This window comes from Panthera uncia, assembly GCF_023721935.1.
Source record: "Panthera uncia isolate 11264 chromosome C1 unlocalized genomic scaffold, Puncia_PCG_1.0 HiC_scaffold_4, whole genome shotgun sequence".
NCBI classification, from domain to species: domain Eukaryota; kingdom Metazoa; phylum Chordata; class Mammalia; order Carnivora; family Felidae; genus Panthera; species Panthera uncia.
Genome location: NW_026057585.1, coordinates 54884224 through 54901267, shown reverse-complemented (window position 1 = coordinate 54901267; position 17044 = coordinate 54884224). Strand labels below are relative to the sequence as shown.

General features: G+C 39.4%; 1 protein-coding gene across 3 annotated transcripts in view; it reads left to right on the top strand.

The window, feature by feature from the left end:
- The window catches only part of PATJ (PATJ crumbs cell polarity complex component), a 364021-nt gene that overhangs the window by 301531 nt on the left and 45446 nt on the right, over positions 1-17044 (top strand). For all 3 annotated transcript variants that reach the window (XM_049618560.1, XM_049618559.1, XM_049618561.1), the window contains one exon: positions 15240-15323. In XM_049618560.1, the coding sequence (XP_049474517.1) occupies positions 15240-15323 (84 nt within the window). The remainder of the gene's footprint in view (positions 1-15239; positions 15324-17044) is intronic.

The following is a 17044-nucleotide window of genomic DNA, read 5'->3' as shown; positions in this document are numbered from 1 at the left end:
TGTGAAAGTGGTGACAACAAAATCTACCTCTTATGGTTGATATGTGGATTAATTAAGATAAAGAATATAAGGCACTTTTCCCAGTACCTGTCTATACTGAGTTCAGTTATTAGTGATTATTATTAAACATTCCTATTAAAGTATATCCTTAGTTCCCTTCATCTGTATGTCTTTGATATATTAGCTGCACACTGAGAAACATGACTTTGTTTCTGCATACTTAGATATTTATTTTTCAGCACCAAACTCTTAAAAAGTGGTTTGGCACTGTTCTTAATATGTAATTAATGTGTATCCTCTTATTTAATTCTCCCAACAACCCTATAGAAGTAGTGGTATTATCCCCATTTTACAGATGAGGAAACTGAGACTCAGATAAGTTAGGTAACTTCTCCAAGAACATAATGCAGCAGGATTCTCACACAGAGAATCATGACCCCAAGGCTTTTCTTTCCAGGAAACAACTTTATTCCTGCCGGCACTGCTCAGTTGGGCTTGTACCTGAAGAACTGAGCCCTGAACACCACGTGGAGTAGTTTTTTATGTATTTTCTACTTCTTTGTCTCCCATATATGGTAACGCACACAAACATGTAGTCTGATTAAGTGGTTTCATGTTACAAGTTCATGAGGGATGTTGCATGTACGCGCATAGCCAGGTTACCTTGAGGTTTTTTTGTTTTTGTTTTTGTTTTTGTTTTTTTCCTTAGGGAGGGGACCCTACCACAATAATGCTAGCAGTTGGTCCAGTTGGAGTTTCATCAAGCTATCTGACTGCAAAGCCACACCACTGGGCTCCTTTTCTAGTGCTACCTCTATGTGTCAGCGATTTTCACCTGTAAAAGGGGGTTGTTCATCTCACCCACCAGACCCTGAGTATCTTGAGAACAGACCTGTTTTATTGTATTTTGTACCTTTGGTACCACCATATAGAGCCTTGCACACTTAAAAATATGACTGTCTAGCCTCTGAGCCACTCCGAACTCCAGCCATGCTGGCCTCCTTCAGTTCCATTCAAGGCATTTGCACCTGCTGTTAGATATGTCTGGAGTGCTTCTCTGATCAGTTTTAGCTGTAGCTAGAGTATCCTGTTCATTTCTGGGTGTGATTATATCACAGTTGACAAGGACATTATTGAAACCACATCACTGTGAGGAAGAATTGAATCAAATGGAAAAGGGAAGATCAGAAGGGACAGTGACATGCAAACACGTAAGGTTATCTTTGTGTGGATGAAGGGTAGAAACAGTTCAAGTGCTTCCAAGCGGCTCAGTGAAAAACAGATTTCACATTTTCATAAGGAAGAACTTTCTAGACCTCACCTGGCCAAAGTTGGAGTGAACTACGTAGTGAGTGCCAAATCCCGAGAAATATTTTGACAAATGCAGGCAGCCACTTTGCGAGGACATTAGTGTTATTAGGCTTTCTCTTTTAATCAGACAGGAACGTGTTACATTGAGAAGTCTCTTTCTCAAGGGTATGGTAGGATAAGGAAATTCATTCTCTCTTTTCATTCCCATCTCACAGGTTTCTTAAAACTTCAGTCTTAAGTTTTTTTAACTAGAGAATAAGGCTTAATTACTGTTGAGTTTTGGTTTATGGAAACTAGTCATTATTACCACTTTTAGAAAGGTTAAGTTTATGAACATAAGCCCTAGTTGCTATACTTGTATGTTCCTCTGCGTCTGGAGATAAGCTTGTCTCCTTACAAGAGGAAAACAATTAGCCTCGGGCATTTGGTTCCTCTTGATATTCCTGGTACCATCCCGTTGTAAATGAGGTCAGCGGTTGCCCAGGATAGATTGTAAAATTGAGATGCTCTATTAATATTTAAAAGGTCTGGGAATATCAGATTCAAAATCTTATTTCTCTCTAAGTTTCAAATGTGTATTTTTTTCACCACCTGATTCAGTACCAATTTAAGTCAGTCTTATTAAATTGAAGTTCCATAGATAGAAGAGGTACATTAGCAAGAAGCATCAAGGTAGAAGGACTGTCACATTTGGATACTGTGTGGTAAAGTCATCCATCTAGAAATTGAAGCAAAAAATATTTTTTAGCTCTCACCATATGTCTGGCTCTGCAGTGACCTCATTTAACCCTGATTCACCATATTGCCTGCTATTGTTTAGCTGTTACTGCTTTTGACCATTTAAACTTAGGACTGTAGCAATTTAAACCACTATATATTTTTTTTTAAGTAAGCAGAATAGAAAACTATTTTACATTTGATTAAGTGTTTTATTTTGCTATTCCCCTTCGAATGAACTTTGCACAGCCTGTTTCACGAGGAGTGTGGTTTGCTTTGGCGTGTAATCACCCAAAGCCAGGCTCCTTTTATCATTATTGCTTAAGTCATATATTTTTACACAAAACATCTTATTACCTTAGTTTTATTTTAAAATCAAAGCAGAGTTTGCAGAAAGTCTATGAATCACACTGAAAGAATGTTAACGAATACTACCTCTGAATTTCCAGATTTGGGCATTTCTGATCTTAAAGAATATGACTGTAAGCAAAAATATTATGCAAGCTGAGTAAAGTTTAGGTAAATAAGGACCAGATGGAACTATAGGGACTTATAAAATATAATGCAAATATTATCCCATTTCCTTAAAATAAATCTATAGTTCAGTATGAAAAATTATATTCATATTGATGAATATCAACCTTTTGCAAAATCATTCTTGGCAAGGGAATTCCATTTCAAGTAAATATAAAACAGTTTCTTTTCTGAGTTTGAGAAGGGAAAGCTTTGCAGTCTTAAAATGTGAAACTTTTTATATATTCATTGCAATTCTTATATTAGCTGTTTTATTGCTGTGATTTTCATTCCACATTTTAGTTACCTATAGTGTGGAAGAGTTTGCAATCCCTGAGCTTGACTTTTAGCTTAAATAGTCCATTCCTTTAACACACACACACACACACACACACACACACACACACACACAGATTGGTGTTACTGCTTCCTGTATAACTGATCACTTAATCCATACTTTTAGTCAAAAGAGCCACTGGTATTGCTGATTTAATGCTTATTTATGTTGTCTATAGTTTATCACCCAAAAATATTTCAGTATTCCAAAATAGTAGGTACTAAATGTTGTGATCCATTTTCTTTCTCTTAAAGTGTTTGGTAGGTACAAATCTTTACACCCTCCCCCAAACCTACTAGAATAGATGAATAAATTAAGATTAGGAGATAAGGACTGGCTCTTGGTTCCTTTTGTAACAGAGTCTTATGGGGTTTGATTGGTGACTGTGTTCTGAGATTCTTAGAAAATCTAGGAGCACCTGGGTGTCTCAGTCCATTAATGCCTGGCTGTTGGTTTCAGCTGGGTCACAATCTCGCGGTTCATGGATTCATGATTCATGCATTCATGTGTTGGGCTCTATGCTGGCAGCTCAAAGCCTACTTGGGATTCTCTCTCACCCTCTCTCTGCTCAAAATAAATAAACACTTTTTTTAAAAAAAGAAAATCTATGTAGCAAACTCTAATTTATTAGTGAGAGTATCCAGATTTTTAAAAGTGTAAGTTCTTTTGACTCTTACTGACTTCCCTTTTACAGCTGTGACTTCTTCAGGTTTTCTGAACAGAAACATTTATAATCAACCTATGAAGTTTGCAAACAAAACTATATCAGTTTGACAAATACTGTACTTCTTCTAAAGTAATCATCTTTTATTGTATCCACAGTGGGAAAGTAGTATATTGAATGTACACTTGACTCTGAGATTCATCCAAATTATAAAATCAAAATGAGAAAAAAGTCATCTTCAAGTAAAGAAAATACAGTATTTGTTGACTACATTCTGCTTCAAGTCCTCTATGTTCTTATGAGATACTGAAAATAACCTCTTTACTTTTTGCTTCTCATGCATGAATCAATGAGGGTCTGCCAGATACCTTTTGCATCAAAGCACTGGGTTTGAAGGTGGGGAAGATGAGCATCTTTGCAACTTGTCTTGAATCATCTTTGCCTTCTACCTTTGTAATTGGTTCAAAAATATAAAAAGATCTACAAAACACATGGAATGTAAGCATAATAACACATGCCCCAGCAAGACAAGTGCATTAAGTTGTCCATCCTTGGGTTAAACAACGTACTGCCCCACTGTAACAAGGAAAGTAGAGAGCTGCCTTTGTTGACATGAGTCCTGCCATTCCTATTAAAGATAGCACATGTTTGCATTTCTACTTTTATCACCTTTTACATTAGGTTTCCCAGCATAATCTTTCTTGAAAAGAAGCAGTCGGGGAGCCCCTGGCTGGTTCAGTCAATAGAGCATGCGACTCTTGATCCTGGTGTTATGAGTTCAAATGTCTCGTTGGGTGTAGAGATTACTTAAAAATAAAATCATCAGGGGGCCCCCTGGGTGGCTCAGCTGGTTAAGCGTCTGACTTAGGCTCAGTTTATGATCTCATGGTTCATGGCTTTGAGCCCTGCATTGGGCTCTTGCACTGACAGCTCGGAGCCTGGAGCCTGCCTCCGATTCTGTGTCTCCCTCTTTCTGCCCCTCTCCCACTCACTCTCTGTCTCTCTCTCTCTCTCTCAAAAATAAATAAAACATTTAAAAAAATAAAATTATTAGGGGCACATGGGTGGCTCGGTTGGTTGAGCATCCGACCCTTGATCTTGGCTCAGGTCATAATCTCACAGTTTGTGAACTCGAGCCCCAAGCTGGGCTCTGTGCTGACAGCACAGAGCTTAGAATTCTGTCTCTCCCTCTCTTCCCTTCCCACTTGCTCTCTTACTCTCTCTCAAAATAAACTTAAAAAAAAAAAAAAAAGCAATCACTTATATTCTCAGTTCACCATAATAATAGGAAAAATAGAAATCAAAAAATGGACTGAAATTGGTGTCATTCCTACTTAGAGTCATGAATTTTGACCACTGATCTATATTCCTTCCTTTATGTCCCAGATAGGCCCCCTTCAACCTTAGATATATATGTGTTGGGAACCTTCATTAGCAATTATTCAACATCTATTTGGCTGACACTTTGCTTGACATTATATACATAATCTCATTTTGTCCTCAAACCCTAAAAGGAAGAATTTATTAGTTCCATTTTACAGAGACAGGAACACTAGCCCAGTGAGGCTAAATATCTTAATAGAAGTATCACAAAGCTATGATAAGTGGCAGAGCTAAACTCTGAACACAGGTTTATGTGGCCATAGCCGGTATTCTTCCCACCATACGTTGCTGCCTTCCATTGTTTACAGGCTGGAAAATTCCTCTGGCAGACTTGATAGAGTCTGTAGGAGATTAAAATTGATCATAAATTTTGTGCAGTTCCTTCCACTTTCCTTGAATTCGAGCTGGCCCATTGACTTGCTTTGATCAATAGTAGTGAAAGTGGCGTTGAGTAACTTCCAAGCCTTTAGCCTCAAGGTCTTGCAGCTTAGCTCTTGTTCTCCTGAAAGACTGCCACCTTGCAGACAAGCCTAGATCAGCCTCCTGGAGGATGACACCCCATATGAAAGAGCACATGGGGGCAAAGGGGCCCAGTTATCTCGGCTGAGGCCCCAGCCAACCTGACTGCAAACTCTTGCGAGCCCAGCCGAGATAGCGTGGAGCAGAACTACCCCCTGAACCCAGCCCACACTGCCAGCCCACAGAATCATGAACAAACAAATGATTCATTTTTGTTTTAAGCCACTAAGTTTTTTTTTATTAAATTTTTTTAATGTTTTATTTTATTTTATTTTATTTTTGAGACAGAGACAGAGTGTGAGCAGGGAAGGGGCAGAGAGAGAGGGAGACACAGAATCCAAAGCAGGCTCCAGGCTTCTAGCTGTCAGCACAGAGCCCAACACAGGGCTCGAACTCATGAACCTCATGACCTGAGCCAAAGTTGGGCGCTTAACTGACTGAGCCACCCAGGCACCCCTAAGCCACTAAATTTTGCAGTAAAAGAAAACTAATACAGAGCCCAAGCCAAACCCTTATGTTTCTGATCTCTCACAGACTGTAAAAGTTGGGATTCTTGTGGTCTGCCATTTAGAAGGAGGTCCTACTATTCCTAGGCAGGACTTAAATATCTGCATAAAACAGTGGCTTTCTCCGCTTTACTTTGTGCTGTATGAGTTCACAGAGGTCTAAAATTATAGAGGTGGAATTACTCTAGAAACCGTGTATTTTGACTCTGTGCTTTACTGATAAGTGTCCTGAACAAAGCAGTGCATGGAGAACCACTTGCAAAATTGGCCACCTGCAGAGCTGTGAGAAAAACTAACTCCTCTCATTCCCAGTTCTGGGTCCTTCTTCTACACTTTCCTGCCCTCTTTTTTCAAAATCGTGTTCTTTTTTTTTTTTTTTTTTTTAATGTTTATTTATTTTTGAGAGAGACAGAGTGTGACCGGGGGAGGGGCAGAGAGAAAGGGAGACAGAATCTGGAGCAGGTTCTAGGCTCTGAGCTGTCAGCACAGAGCCTAACGTGAGGCTCGAATTCACATACTGCGAGATCATGACCTGAGCCGAAGTCAAACGCTTAACCAACTGAGCCACCCAGGTGCCCCTCAAAATCACATTCTAATTGAAATATAATAAGGAAGCTTGGTTTTTGAGGGTTTTGTTTTTTTTTCCCAAAGAATTTGGCCACAAAGGATTTGGGACAGAAAAGCATCATGTTCTAAGACACTGATCCCTTTACTTATATAAGTACAGTCTGGAGCCTATCAACTTTGTTCAAAGTGACATATTTTTTCACAGTTGTACCCCAACAGTTTTCTTTTTAACTCTCTAACTGCAATAGACATCACAAATCAGTAACTTAATACATCTACATCTGTTTCAAGGTAGAAGTGAACGTAGTTTTGATTTGCACAGCATTGGACTGAGCATTTTACTACTCCCACTATATTATCACCCTTCATTGATTTGGCCTTCCTGCTGAGAAAGTCGTCTACTATATGGAAAGACAGGACTGTATGATTTCTGAACCGTGACAACCGTAGAGGGGAACTCTATTAAATGATGTTTAAAAGGAGCATTATTCCTCTAAGACCATAGATCTGAACAATGGCTTCTTCCAGACAAAAACAATGCCCATTTTCTATATAATCTTTTTAATCCTTATTTTGGTCCTCATGGGTCTTTCTTATTAGCAGGGATTTTTCCCATAAAGCAAGGAAATAAGACATGACACTCTTTGGGGATCACTGGTAATATGTTTTCCACCTAAGTGTGTAATTTAATGTGAAATTTTTCTGTAGCTAAAATGCCACCTAGGATTATTTTGAGGGCAGTGGGAACAGAGGTTTTATGAGTATAACGAAGATTGGGTTTAATTCTAGAGTGATCCAAATTAAGTATATCACACCTACAAATAGTAAAATTGAGCCATATATATATATATATATATATATATATATATATATATATGGTCCTTTATAGTAATATCTACCACATAATTCTTTATCAAAGTTTTATTCTAAAATGCTTATTAGAACAATCCACTGAACATTTAGAAATGTAATCTATAAAATCTCATTCTATGGAAATAGTTCACCCACACAAGGGTGCTTATTGATATTGTTCAGTGCACAGGAAACCCTTAGTTAATTTTTCTAACACACGGCTTCTTTAAGTGTTATGAGCCTACTGTGGCAATGATAAAATTGCCTTTTGCTGAACGATTGGTATGTTTATGAGTTACTTTATCTACTTGTTGGTAGCCTGAACAGTAAAGAATATGGTAATGGATGGGCTGAAATGTCTGATGACTTTGACTCTAAGGATACATTAGTACGTGTTATGAAATTCTTTTCCAGCAATGCAATGTTTAAATCCCCCTGGAGGAGTTTGTGATTTTTGTGGGGCTCAATGACAATTAAGTCCCGTGTACTTGGCTCCTTTAAATTGCTCTTTGAACTAAAGTAAATCCTTTAGAAATTCACATGGATTTAATATCCATTTGTGATGGGTATGTGGGTTGTGTGTCACTAATATTTTGCCATCAGAAGCTTGGGTGGGATTTTTAAAAAAGGAAGAATGAAGCTTGATTGGGTAGGTAAGATTATGACATACCCTACCAGCCTCTTTCTGGGTCATTTTGATGTATCTTTCTATCTCCAACCAATTTCTTGGTAATCATTTAGCAAACATGTACTCAGTGCCTACCCTGGGCTCAGCACCAGGATACAAAGAAGAGTTGGAAGCAGCCCCCAGTCTGGAAGAGTTCCACCAAGACTAGGAGGTAATATAGGACCTAGATCCATGAAAAAGCTATTGTGATACTAATAAATTCAATAATACAAGGGGATAGAGCAGTGACTCACAGGAAGGTTGATCAACCTTGTTAGGGGAAAAGAGTCAGAGAAAGTTTCATAGAAGAGGTGGCATTTGGCTGGCTCAAGTAGAATTTCATGAGAAAAGGGGGCAGCAGATAAAAGAGACCATGACCTTCAAGCCTTTGGTGCCTTTGTACTTTCCAAATATAGATATATAGACTCTCTATATCAACATACACAAGAAACTGAAGGTTCCTGGGTGGCTCAGTCAGTTAAGCATCTGACTCTTGATTTCAGCTCAGGTCATGATCTCATGGTCATGGGATCAAGCCCCACATCAGGCTCTGCACTGACAGCGTGGAGCCTGCTTGGGATTCTCTCCCTCCCTCTCTCTCTGCCCCTCCCCTGCTCGTGTTCTCTCTCTCTCTCTAAATAAACTTTTTTTTAAAAAAGCACAGGAAACTTAATAGTATTTGTCTCCAGTTAGGGATAGATGGTGGCTGAGGGACAGGTGCAGAGAGAAACTTTTCAATGTATATTATTTTGAGAGTAATACCATGTGTAATATTTTATCTGTATTTAAAAACAAATATGTATTCTTTGAAGAATGGAGATATTAAAACAGTGGTTCCTTAAACAGTATGTTCAATTTGCGAGCCAGCTACTTCTTCCTGGGTGTCTGTTTTTTAATGTTATCCCTAATTAGTGGAATGAAGAAATTTTCCTCAAGTTAAATGTGTTTCAGACATAGACTGATGAGAGAAAAGCTTTTTCTTAATGTTTTATTTTTATTTTTATTTTTATTTTCGAGAGAGAGAGAGTGAGCAAGTGGGGGGGTGGCAGGAGAGAGGGAGGCACAGAATCTGAAACAGGCTCCAGGCTCTAAGCTGTCAGCACAGAGCCCGATGCGGGGCTCAAACCCATGAACTGTGAGATCATGACTTGAAGTCAGATCCTTAACCGACTAAGTCACCCAGGTGCCTCAAGAGAGAAGTTTATAAGCAGAGGACTTTTCCTACATCTCCGAAATCCTGCCTAACCCTTCTGATTAAGGAAAACCCATATCTGAGAGATTCTCTAATTGATCAGATTCTTCCCTGGATCCAGAGTTGGCAAGTCAAATGAGTGATTTAGAGTGTCCAAAGGAAAATTGTTGGTCTTGTCTCAGGCAGTAAATAAGATGATGTTACTTAAATTTCTGTTGTCACAGTGAAAATCACAACTACCAAGAGGAAATTAGTTTTTGATTATATGTCAGTCTTGGTCATCTGTAAATGGTTCTTAAGTCTGCCATTAATTAGGAGAAATTAATCTGGGTTGTTTTGGACTAAAAGATTTTTATTGTTTTATTTTAGTTTAGTTTAGTTTAGTTTAGTTTAGTTTAGAGCATGAGAGGGGTAGAGGGAGAGAATCTTAAGCAGGCTCCACACCCAGTGTAGAGCCCTGATGCTGGGCTCAATCCCAAGACCCTGGGATCATGACTTGAGCCAAAATCAAGACTTGGATGCTCAACCTACTGAGCCATCCAGACGCCCTGAACCACTTTATTTTAAACATGAATGCATCACTTGTATATAATTTTCTTTTATATCTGCTCCTGTAGAAAAAAAAAAATCATTCATTGAATAATATGGGTGCATAGAAAGAAGATAGAAAAAAATGAAGGGAAGAGACAAGAACAACAAATGGAATTAAGAGAGAGCTAGGGGCACCTGGGTGGCTCAGTCAGCTGAGGGTCCAACTTCCGCCCAGGTCATGATCTCTCAGTTCACAAGTTCGAGCCCCGCATCAGGCTCTGTGCTGAGAGCTCAGAGCCTGGAACCTGCTTCAGATTCTGTGTCTCCCTTTCTCTCTCTGCCCCTCACTAGCTCGTGCTGTGTCTATCTCTCAAAAATAAATAAAAACATTAAAAAGAGAGAGAGAGGGGCGCCTGGGTGGCTCAGTCGGTTAAGCGTCCGACTTCGGCTCAGGTCATGAGCTCATGGTCCGTGAGTTCGAGCCCCGCGTCGGGCTCTGTGCTGATGGCTCAGAGCCTGGAGCCTGTTTCAGATTCTGTGTCTCCCTCTCTTTCTGACCCTCCCCTGTTCATGCTCTGTCTCTCTCTGTCTTAAAAATAAATAAACGTTAAAAAAATTAAAAAAAAAAAAAGAGAGAGAGAGAGACTCCATGTTGGGTTGGGGAGAGTTCTTAACCATCGTGTTTTGTGTAGCACAAACCCCTAACTAGCAAGTGAGGTCCATAGATCATCACCCCACTTCATTAAGCGAGAGGCTTCAATTTTCACTTCCCCAGTTGTCTTTTTGTTCACTGTCTACAAAATGATCAGCCCATGCCCTTTAGGTTTTTGCTGTGGAGTTAAGGAGACAGTATTTCAACAGAATTGATGCCATATGGAAAATCCCAGGTTAGCTTCTATACAAGTGCAAAATAAAATATTCAAAACAGGTGAGATGCTTGCAATGGCTGTAGGAACACAGGCTTTGGTGTTAAACAGTCCCAAGTTGGAATGTGATCTTCCCTACTTAGAAGATGCAAAGACCTGGTCAAGTCTGAATCCTTCTGAGCCTCCATATCCCCAACTGTAAATGAGACTAATAATACGGCACTTGCTTCATTGTTATGAGGATTGAATGGCACGAATGGGAAGCGTGCAGCAACTCTGGCACAGAGGTGTTAAAATAAATGAGATGTTCCCACTTCCTTACTATGTGCTGGCATTGTACATAAAGCTTTATGTGCAAATAGTATTGTTAAAACCATATAAACATGAGGAAGCTAAGGGAGAGGTTAACAGTCTTCCCAAGGCCCGTGGCCAGAAGTAGCAGGGCCAAGATTTGGACTAAGAAATCTGACTCCAGAGGCCTAGCTCATAATCATCTGTCTCTATAGCCTCTCCTCAGTGTGAGCCAGCAACCCACCCACAGGGAAATGATGAATAGAATGCTTCTGGAATAGATGAGTTTTAGAAGTCATTGGTATTGGTAGATGGAGTCACTGAGGTATCCTAGGGTGAAGGAATGTTACTTAAATATGCAGAGATAAGAGTGGAAGAAGAAGGTACTCAGAACTGTGCCAACAAGCAGTTTTGCTTGAACAGCTCAAGAGCATTAAAATTTAAGAGGATATACAATGAGGAGATAAGAATCATGTGTATAATCAACTCCAAATTTTTTCCTTAAAACAATAAATAGCAGTCTTTCATTAATGACCCATTATTTCATCTAATCACAATTTTTTCAAAGTAAGAAGTAAAAATTTTTTGTGGCCTTGTCAAATAGATGCCTAAAATAGCTCAATACAGTATCTTTTTTTTTATTATTTTGTCCTACCTTATCAACTGTGTAAGTTGTAAAAAATAAATCTATTTTTCTTTTCAGTTCACCAGCCCACATTTCTAATTTACCTGTTGGCCCCCACCTCTCATGTCTAGCACCCCCTTTTAGTACAGCTGAGCAGAACCTTAACTTCACAATCCAGTGTCAACACATAGGGCACATGGTAAGAAATGTGACCTTTTTCTATTGATAGGTTAGAGTGTCTACTGTTTTCTTGTATTTTCATTGATAACTTTAAGAGAAATCACGACAGTAGTCAAGCAAAAGGGAAGAAATAATGGGGAGTTTTTCACACAGACTCCTGGACAAAACAGATTGACAGGGAGTTCAGCATTTGAGCGATAGTATATTTCTTTTATTTATAAGATTCATTATGGGGCATCTCAGTGGCTCAGTTGGTTAAGCGTCTAACTCTTGATTTCGCCTCCGGTGATGATTGCATGGTTCGTCAGTTTGAGCCCTGTGTTGGGCTCTGACAGCACGGAGCCTGCTTGGAATTCTGTCTCCCTCTCTCTCTCTTCCTCCCCTGCTTGCACACCACACTCTCTCTCAAATAAATAAACTTTAAAGAAAGAGTTCATTGGGGCGCCTGGGTGGCTCAGTCGGTTAAGCGCCAGACTTCGGCTTAGGTCGTGATCTCACAGTTTGTGGGTTCGAGCCCCACATCAGGCTCTGTGCTGACAGCTCAGAGCCTGGAGCCTGCTTTGAATTCTGTGTCTCCCTCTCTCTCTGCCCCTCCCCTGCTTGTGCGCTCTCTCTCTCTCTCTCTCTCAAAAATAAATAAACATTAAAAAAAAAAAAAAAGAGTTCATTGAACACCCAGAAAGTATTGAAGAGGTTTTAATTCAGGCTACTTTTTTTTTTTTAGTGTGTGTTTATTTTACTTATTTATTTGTTTGTTTGTTTATTTATTTATTTATTGAGAGAGCGTGAGCAGAGGAAGAGCAAAAAGAGAGGGAGACACAGAATCCAAAGCAGGCTCCAGGCTCTGAGCTGTCAGTACAGAGCCCGATGTGGAGCTCAAAGCCGCAAACTATGACCTGAGCCAAAGTCGGACACTCAACTGACTGAGCCACACAGGCGCCCCTGGGCTACTTTTATGGAATAAAAACTACAGTTGATATTTTTCTTCCATTTAAGTGTAAATGAAGAGAAATTTCCCATTTGACTTTTGTAATGTTGCAAAATTAAAGAAGTTTATGCTGGAAGTTGAACTCTGTAAACACCATGTTAGTAGGAGTTCAGTCTGATTCTGTCAGTCCAATGAAGGGGGGCTGTTTGGCCTCCAAACTTGAAACACCAGCATGACACAAGTCATTACAAGGAACTTGCGTTAGTTTCTCCCTGCACTACTTTCATAAAACTGGCCCTTGGTGTCATCTTGGCAGTGTTGCTGGGATCTCCTGAAGCCACTGACCCAGCACGTTTTCACAAAGCCATTCCCTTGAAGCAGTTCAGAGGAACCAACTCTTGGCAGTCTAGATGCTCCCTGCATCCGGAAATTTCATAAATCAGAGTTAAAACAAAGAATGGTCTAAAATCTGTTGCTGATACAAAATCTGTAATGTAAATTGTCTGGATTAGGGAACCTCTCCTGTCTCCTGGGAGCTGCCTTTATAATTGCTATAATAAAGAATGTTTTCAGAAGCATGTGATGATAAAATGAAAGTAGTGAGAAAGATATTTGGAATCCAGTGGAGTCATCTGGTTGTAGAACTTCTTAGTATTTTCTTGTATTGCTTCTCTACTCCCAAATTCACATAAGAACCTTTTTATTTATTTTTTTTTTAATAAATTTTTTTTTTAACGTTTATTTATTTTTGAGACAGAGAGAGACACAGCATGAACGGGGGAGGGTCAGAGAGAGAGGGAGACACAGAATCGGAAGCAAGCTCCAGGCTCTGAGCCATCAGCCCAGAGCCCGACGCGGGGCTCAAACTCGCGGACCGCAAGATCGTGACCTGAGCTGAAGTCAGACGCCCAACTGACTGAGCCACCCGGGCGCCCCTATTTATTTTTTTAAGAAAGTAGATTTGGTTTGGATCTTTTTTTTTTTTTTTTTGTCTTATTTGTTATACTTCTGCAAGAAATATTTCTTTATGTTTGACTTCACGTCAATTTAATTCTGATTCTGAGGTTCCATACTTCTGGGCCAAGGCAGAATCACCCTCAGTCATTTCGTAGGCTCCTCAAGCTCTCAGGGTTCTGGTCTCCTCACAAAACTCCCAGACATCATTGGTGGGCCCCTGGCCATTATCATCAGTCCCCCCAGTTGTCATCAAGCCCGTCTTACCCAAGCCTTCATGACCTCAAGTCTAGAAATCCTGTTGCTTCCAAGCCCCAGTGCTTGGGACACAGGACTTCTTCCAAGGTGGGATCCATTGTGCATGGCTTGTGGCCCCCTTGACCATTGCTTGCAGAGTCTGGTAAGCCAGTGCATGTGCTGGGGCTGGTGTGGCATGGGGGACACTGGGCAGTGCAGGGCTTCTGCACTTCTCATGGGACCCACAGATCTCTGTTTCTAGTCTCCACGTAGAAGCTCTTTTCCTTTCCCAGCAGCCCTCCAACACAGCTGGCATAATCCTTCCAACATCATATTTTTCAGGCCCTTCAGTCTGATAAACAGCAGAAAGAACCAATGGCTTCTGGCTGCTTTAGTTTTCAGCTCTATAAAAATCCTCTACTTGCTTAACATGAGGGGGGAAAGTTGTGTGAACATATTCAACTGAATATTTTAAAAGTAGTCTCACCAAAATATATGTACATATGATAGAAATATTTGGGTGTAGAGATGTACATTGTCTGCAGGGATCCTTAGGAAACTGTTGATGGTGATTGTCTCTGGGGAGTGAGACTGAGGGGCAGACCAAGGAGGCAGTTTATTTCTGTGGTTTACTACATGCTGTGGTATTGCTTGAGTTCTTTACACTGGTATGTGTTATTTTTATGATGATTAAAATTTAAGGTTATTAATTTGAAAAGATAGGAGTTTTTTGTTTTAATTCACTAACCATGAAATACTTTCCTCAGCCTGAGCTTACCTGCCTTAGGTATTGTCCTGATTTTATGGCTCAGAATGCTGAGTTCAGGAGTTAATTTGCCCAAGATTACACAATGGTGGGTCAGAATTGGAACCCACGGCTGTCTTACACTTACTTAGGGTCATGAACACCCTTCCCCCTCCTCCATGCTTCATCCTCCAGGGTCATTTCACTCCACTTAAGTTCTTTTCTTTCATTGCCCAAGTAATGGGCCTGACAGACCCCCTGAATCAGACCACACATCTATGCCAAATCCTTGAATACTAATAAATACTTGAAACCATGTTTCAAAATATACCATAAAATGAAAATAAGAATGACGCACAGTTCACCTCAAGTTCATACACAGCAGCAATGTACAGGTTAACAGTAAAACACAGGGGGGAAGTTTACCTTGAAATATTAGGCAAAGCCAGTTCTAAAGGAATGAAATAAGAAACTTAGGAAAAATTAATTATACCTTGGAATATATGGTAACTGTGTATTTTATTTACCTTCAGGTCCCATAAAATATGACACTATTAGCAAATGGCAATTTATGGGTCGCTGCCTATGGTTTGGTTGTTTGTGTAAGGAAGCATTTATGGTTGTCGAAAATTAATAAGAATTTGTTTTTTCTAGGATGCTATAGTTATACACGAAGTCTACGAAGAAGGAGCCGCGGCCAGAGACGGAAGACTTTGGGCTGGTGACCAGATATTAGAGGTATAAGACTATGAGTTTCATTTAATACTAGCAAATACAGTTCCCTTACTGACCTTGATCCACAAAGTATTTATTCACAGTCTTGTACTCCATTTTGTCCTCACTTATCTCTCTCCCATTTAGCAAAAGATGTACCTTACTCTTTTTTCTTTCTTTAATGTACATTGAATAACTATAATCAGAATCATGGCAGATCATCAGTCTAAATCTGTGAAAACTTTTTTAAATTAAAGCAGAAGTACAACCTATAGTTCTATAATCTTAATATCAAATGAGAGTGCATAGTATTGCAACTTGACTTGTTTTGCCGCTTCACTAAAGCTGTCTAAATTCTCCTAAAAACACAGACATATGCAAAAACATGGACAGCTGATGTTTTAAAGACTTCAGTGCTGTTTTAAGTATTGTTTTCTTACTCCTAATAAATCGTTAAGTAAAATGCTTTCCGCTTTTGTTTTCTAGTTGATGAAAATGTAGAATCTTCTCCCTTTAGGGAGAAATGAAATGTTTAGCTTGCCTCTTTCAAATGGGCTCTCAATTAGCAAAGGTGTTAAAGCCTTTTTAAAAATGCCAAAGCAGGCAGTGTCTGAACTAAGGAACGGATGAATGGCAGGTCAATGCCAGGCATTCTGGTAGGTGGAACGAAAAAGCTTTTTTGATGATGTGAGACCTTTAGGCAACATTTATTTCTTTCATTGGATGAATTTAATTGAATAGTTAACATTTTATGGTGGGCATGTGCATTTTTGCTTTGCAACTTTAATACAGCACATTATGAATGACATCATAGAATTTTATTTCCCCTTTGGTGGTTCAAGTTTGCCTCCCAAGATGAAACCACAGATATAATTAAGGGCAGAAAATATAGGCAAGAAAGAGTTAAAGGAGAGGCCGGGCTCGCTACAAATTAAATTCAGGGTTTCTCTGCAGACCTTTACTGTGCTTCATCATTGGATTAGGACATATTCCCAGTACATTCATTAAGGTACAAGTGTATGAGGTTAGAAAAATAAGCGAGGCCTCTTTGGGATTTGGCTTGACTGCTTTTGCATATAGCACCATTTTTTAGTGGTCAGGAGTTTCAAGGGTTTGTTTTTTTTTTTCTCCCTAGGTTTTCTAATTAACTGGTGTTATCATAATTGGCTTTGTAAGATGAATAGATTGAATATTCAAAAGAGTACAGATGCATACATGCCTAGATACATGATTTGTAAGCCCATGGATTATTCTATAATGGTCACTTGAAACTAAATCTAATCTGTGGAGCATTTTCTTGATTATGGTGATGGTTGCATAGGTATAAATCACATAAATTAGCAATATAAATTATATACTTTAAATATAGTTTATTTCATAACAGTTATACTTCAGTAAAAAAAAAAAATCCCTTTTTAAAACTATTTGTATGGGATATCTCAGCTGTAGCTGTTCTCTTTCATATTCATGTACAAGTGAATACTCAGGATAGGTTAACATGAAGAAGGCAATTGAGTGGAAGGAGAAATTGAAAACTCAAACCATTTCCTGGCATCCAACTGAATTATATTACCCAATATGGATGGATGGTCTATACTCCTCATTAAAGATGACCAGGACATGGGGCACTTGGTGGCTCAGTCAGTTGAGCATCCAACTTTGGCTCAGGTCATGATCTCACAGTTCGTGAGTTAGCCCACGTCAGGCTCTGTGCTGACAGCTCAGAACCTGGAGCCTGCTTCAGA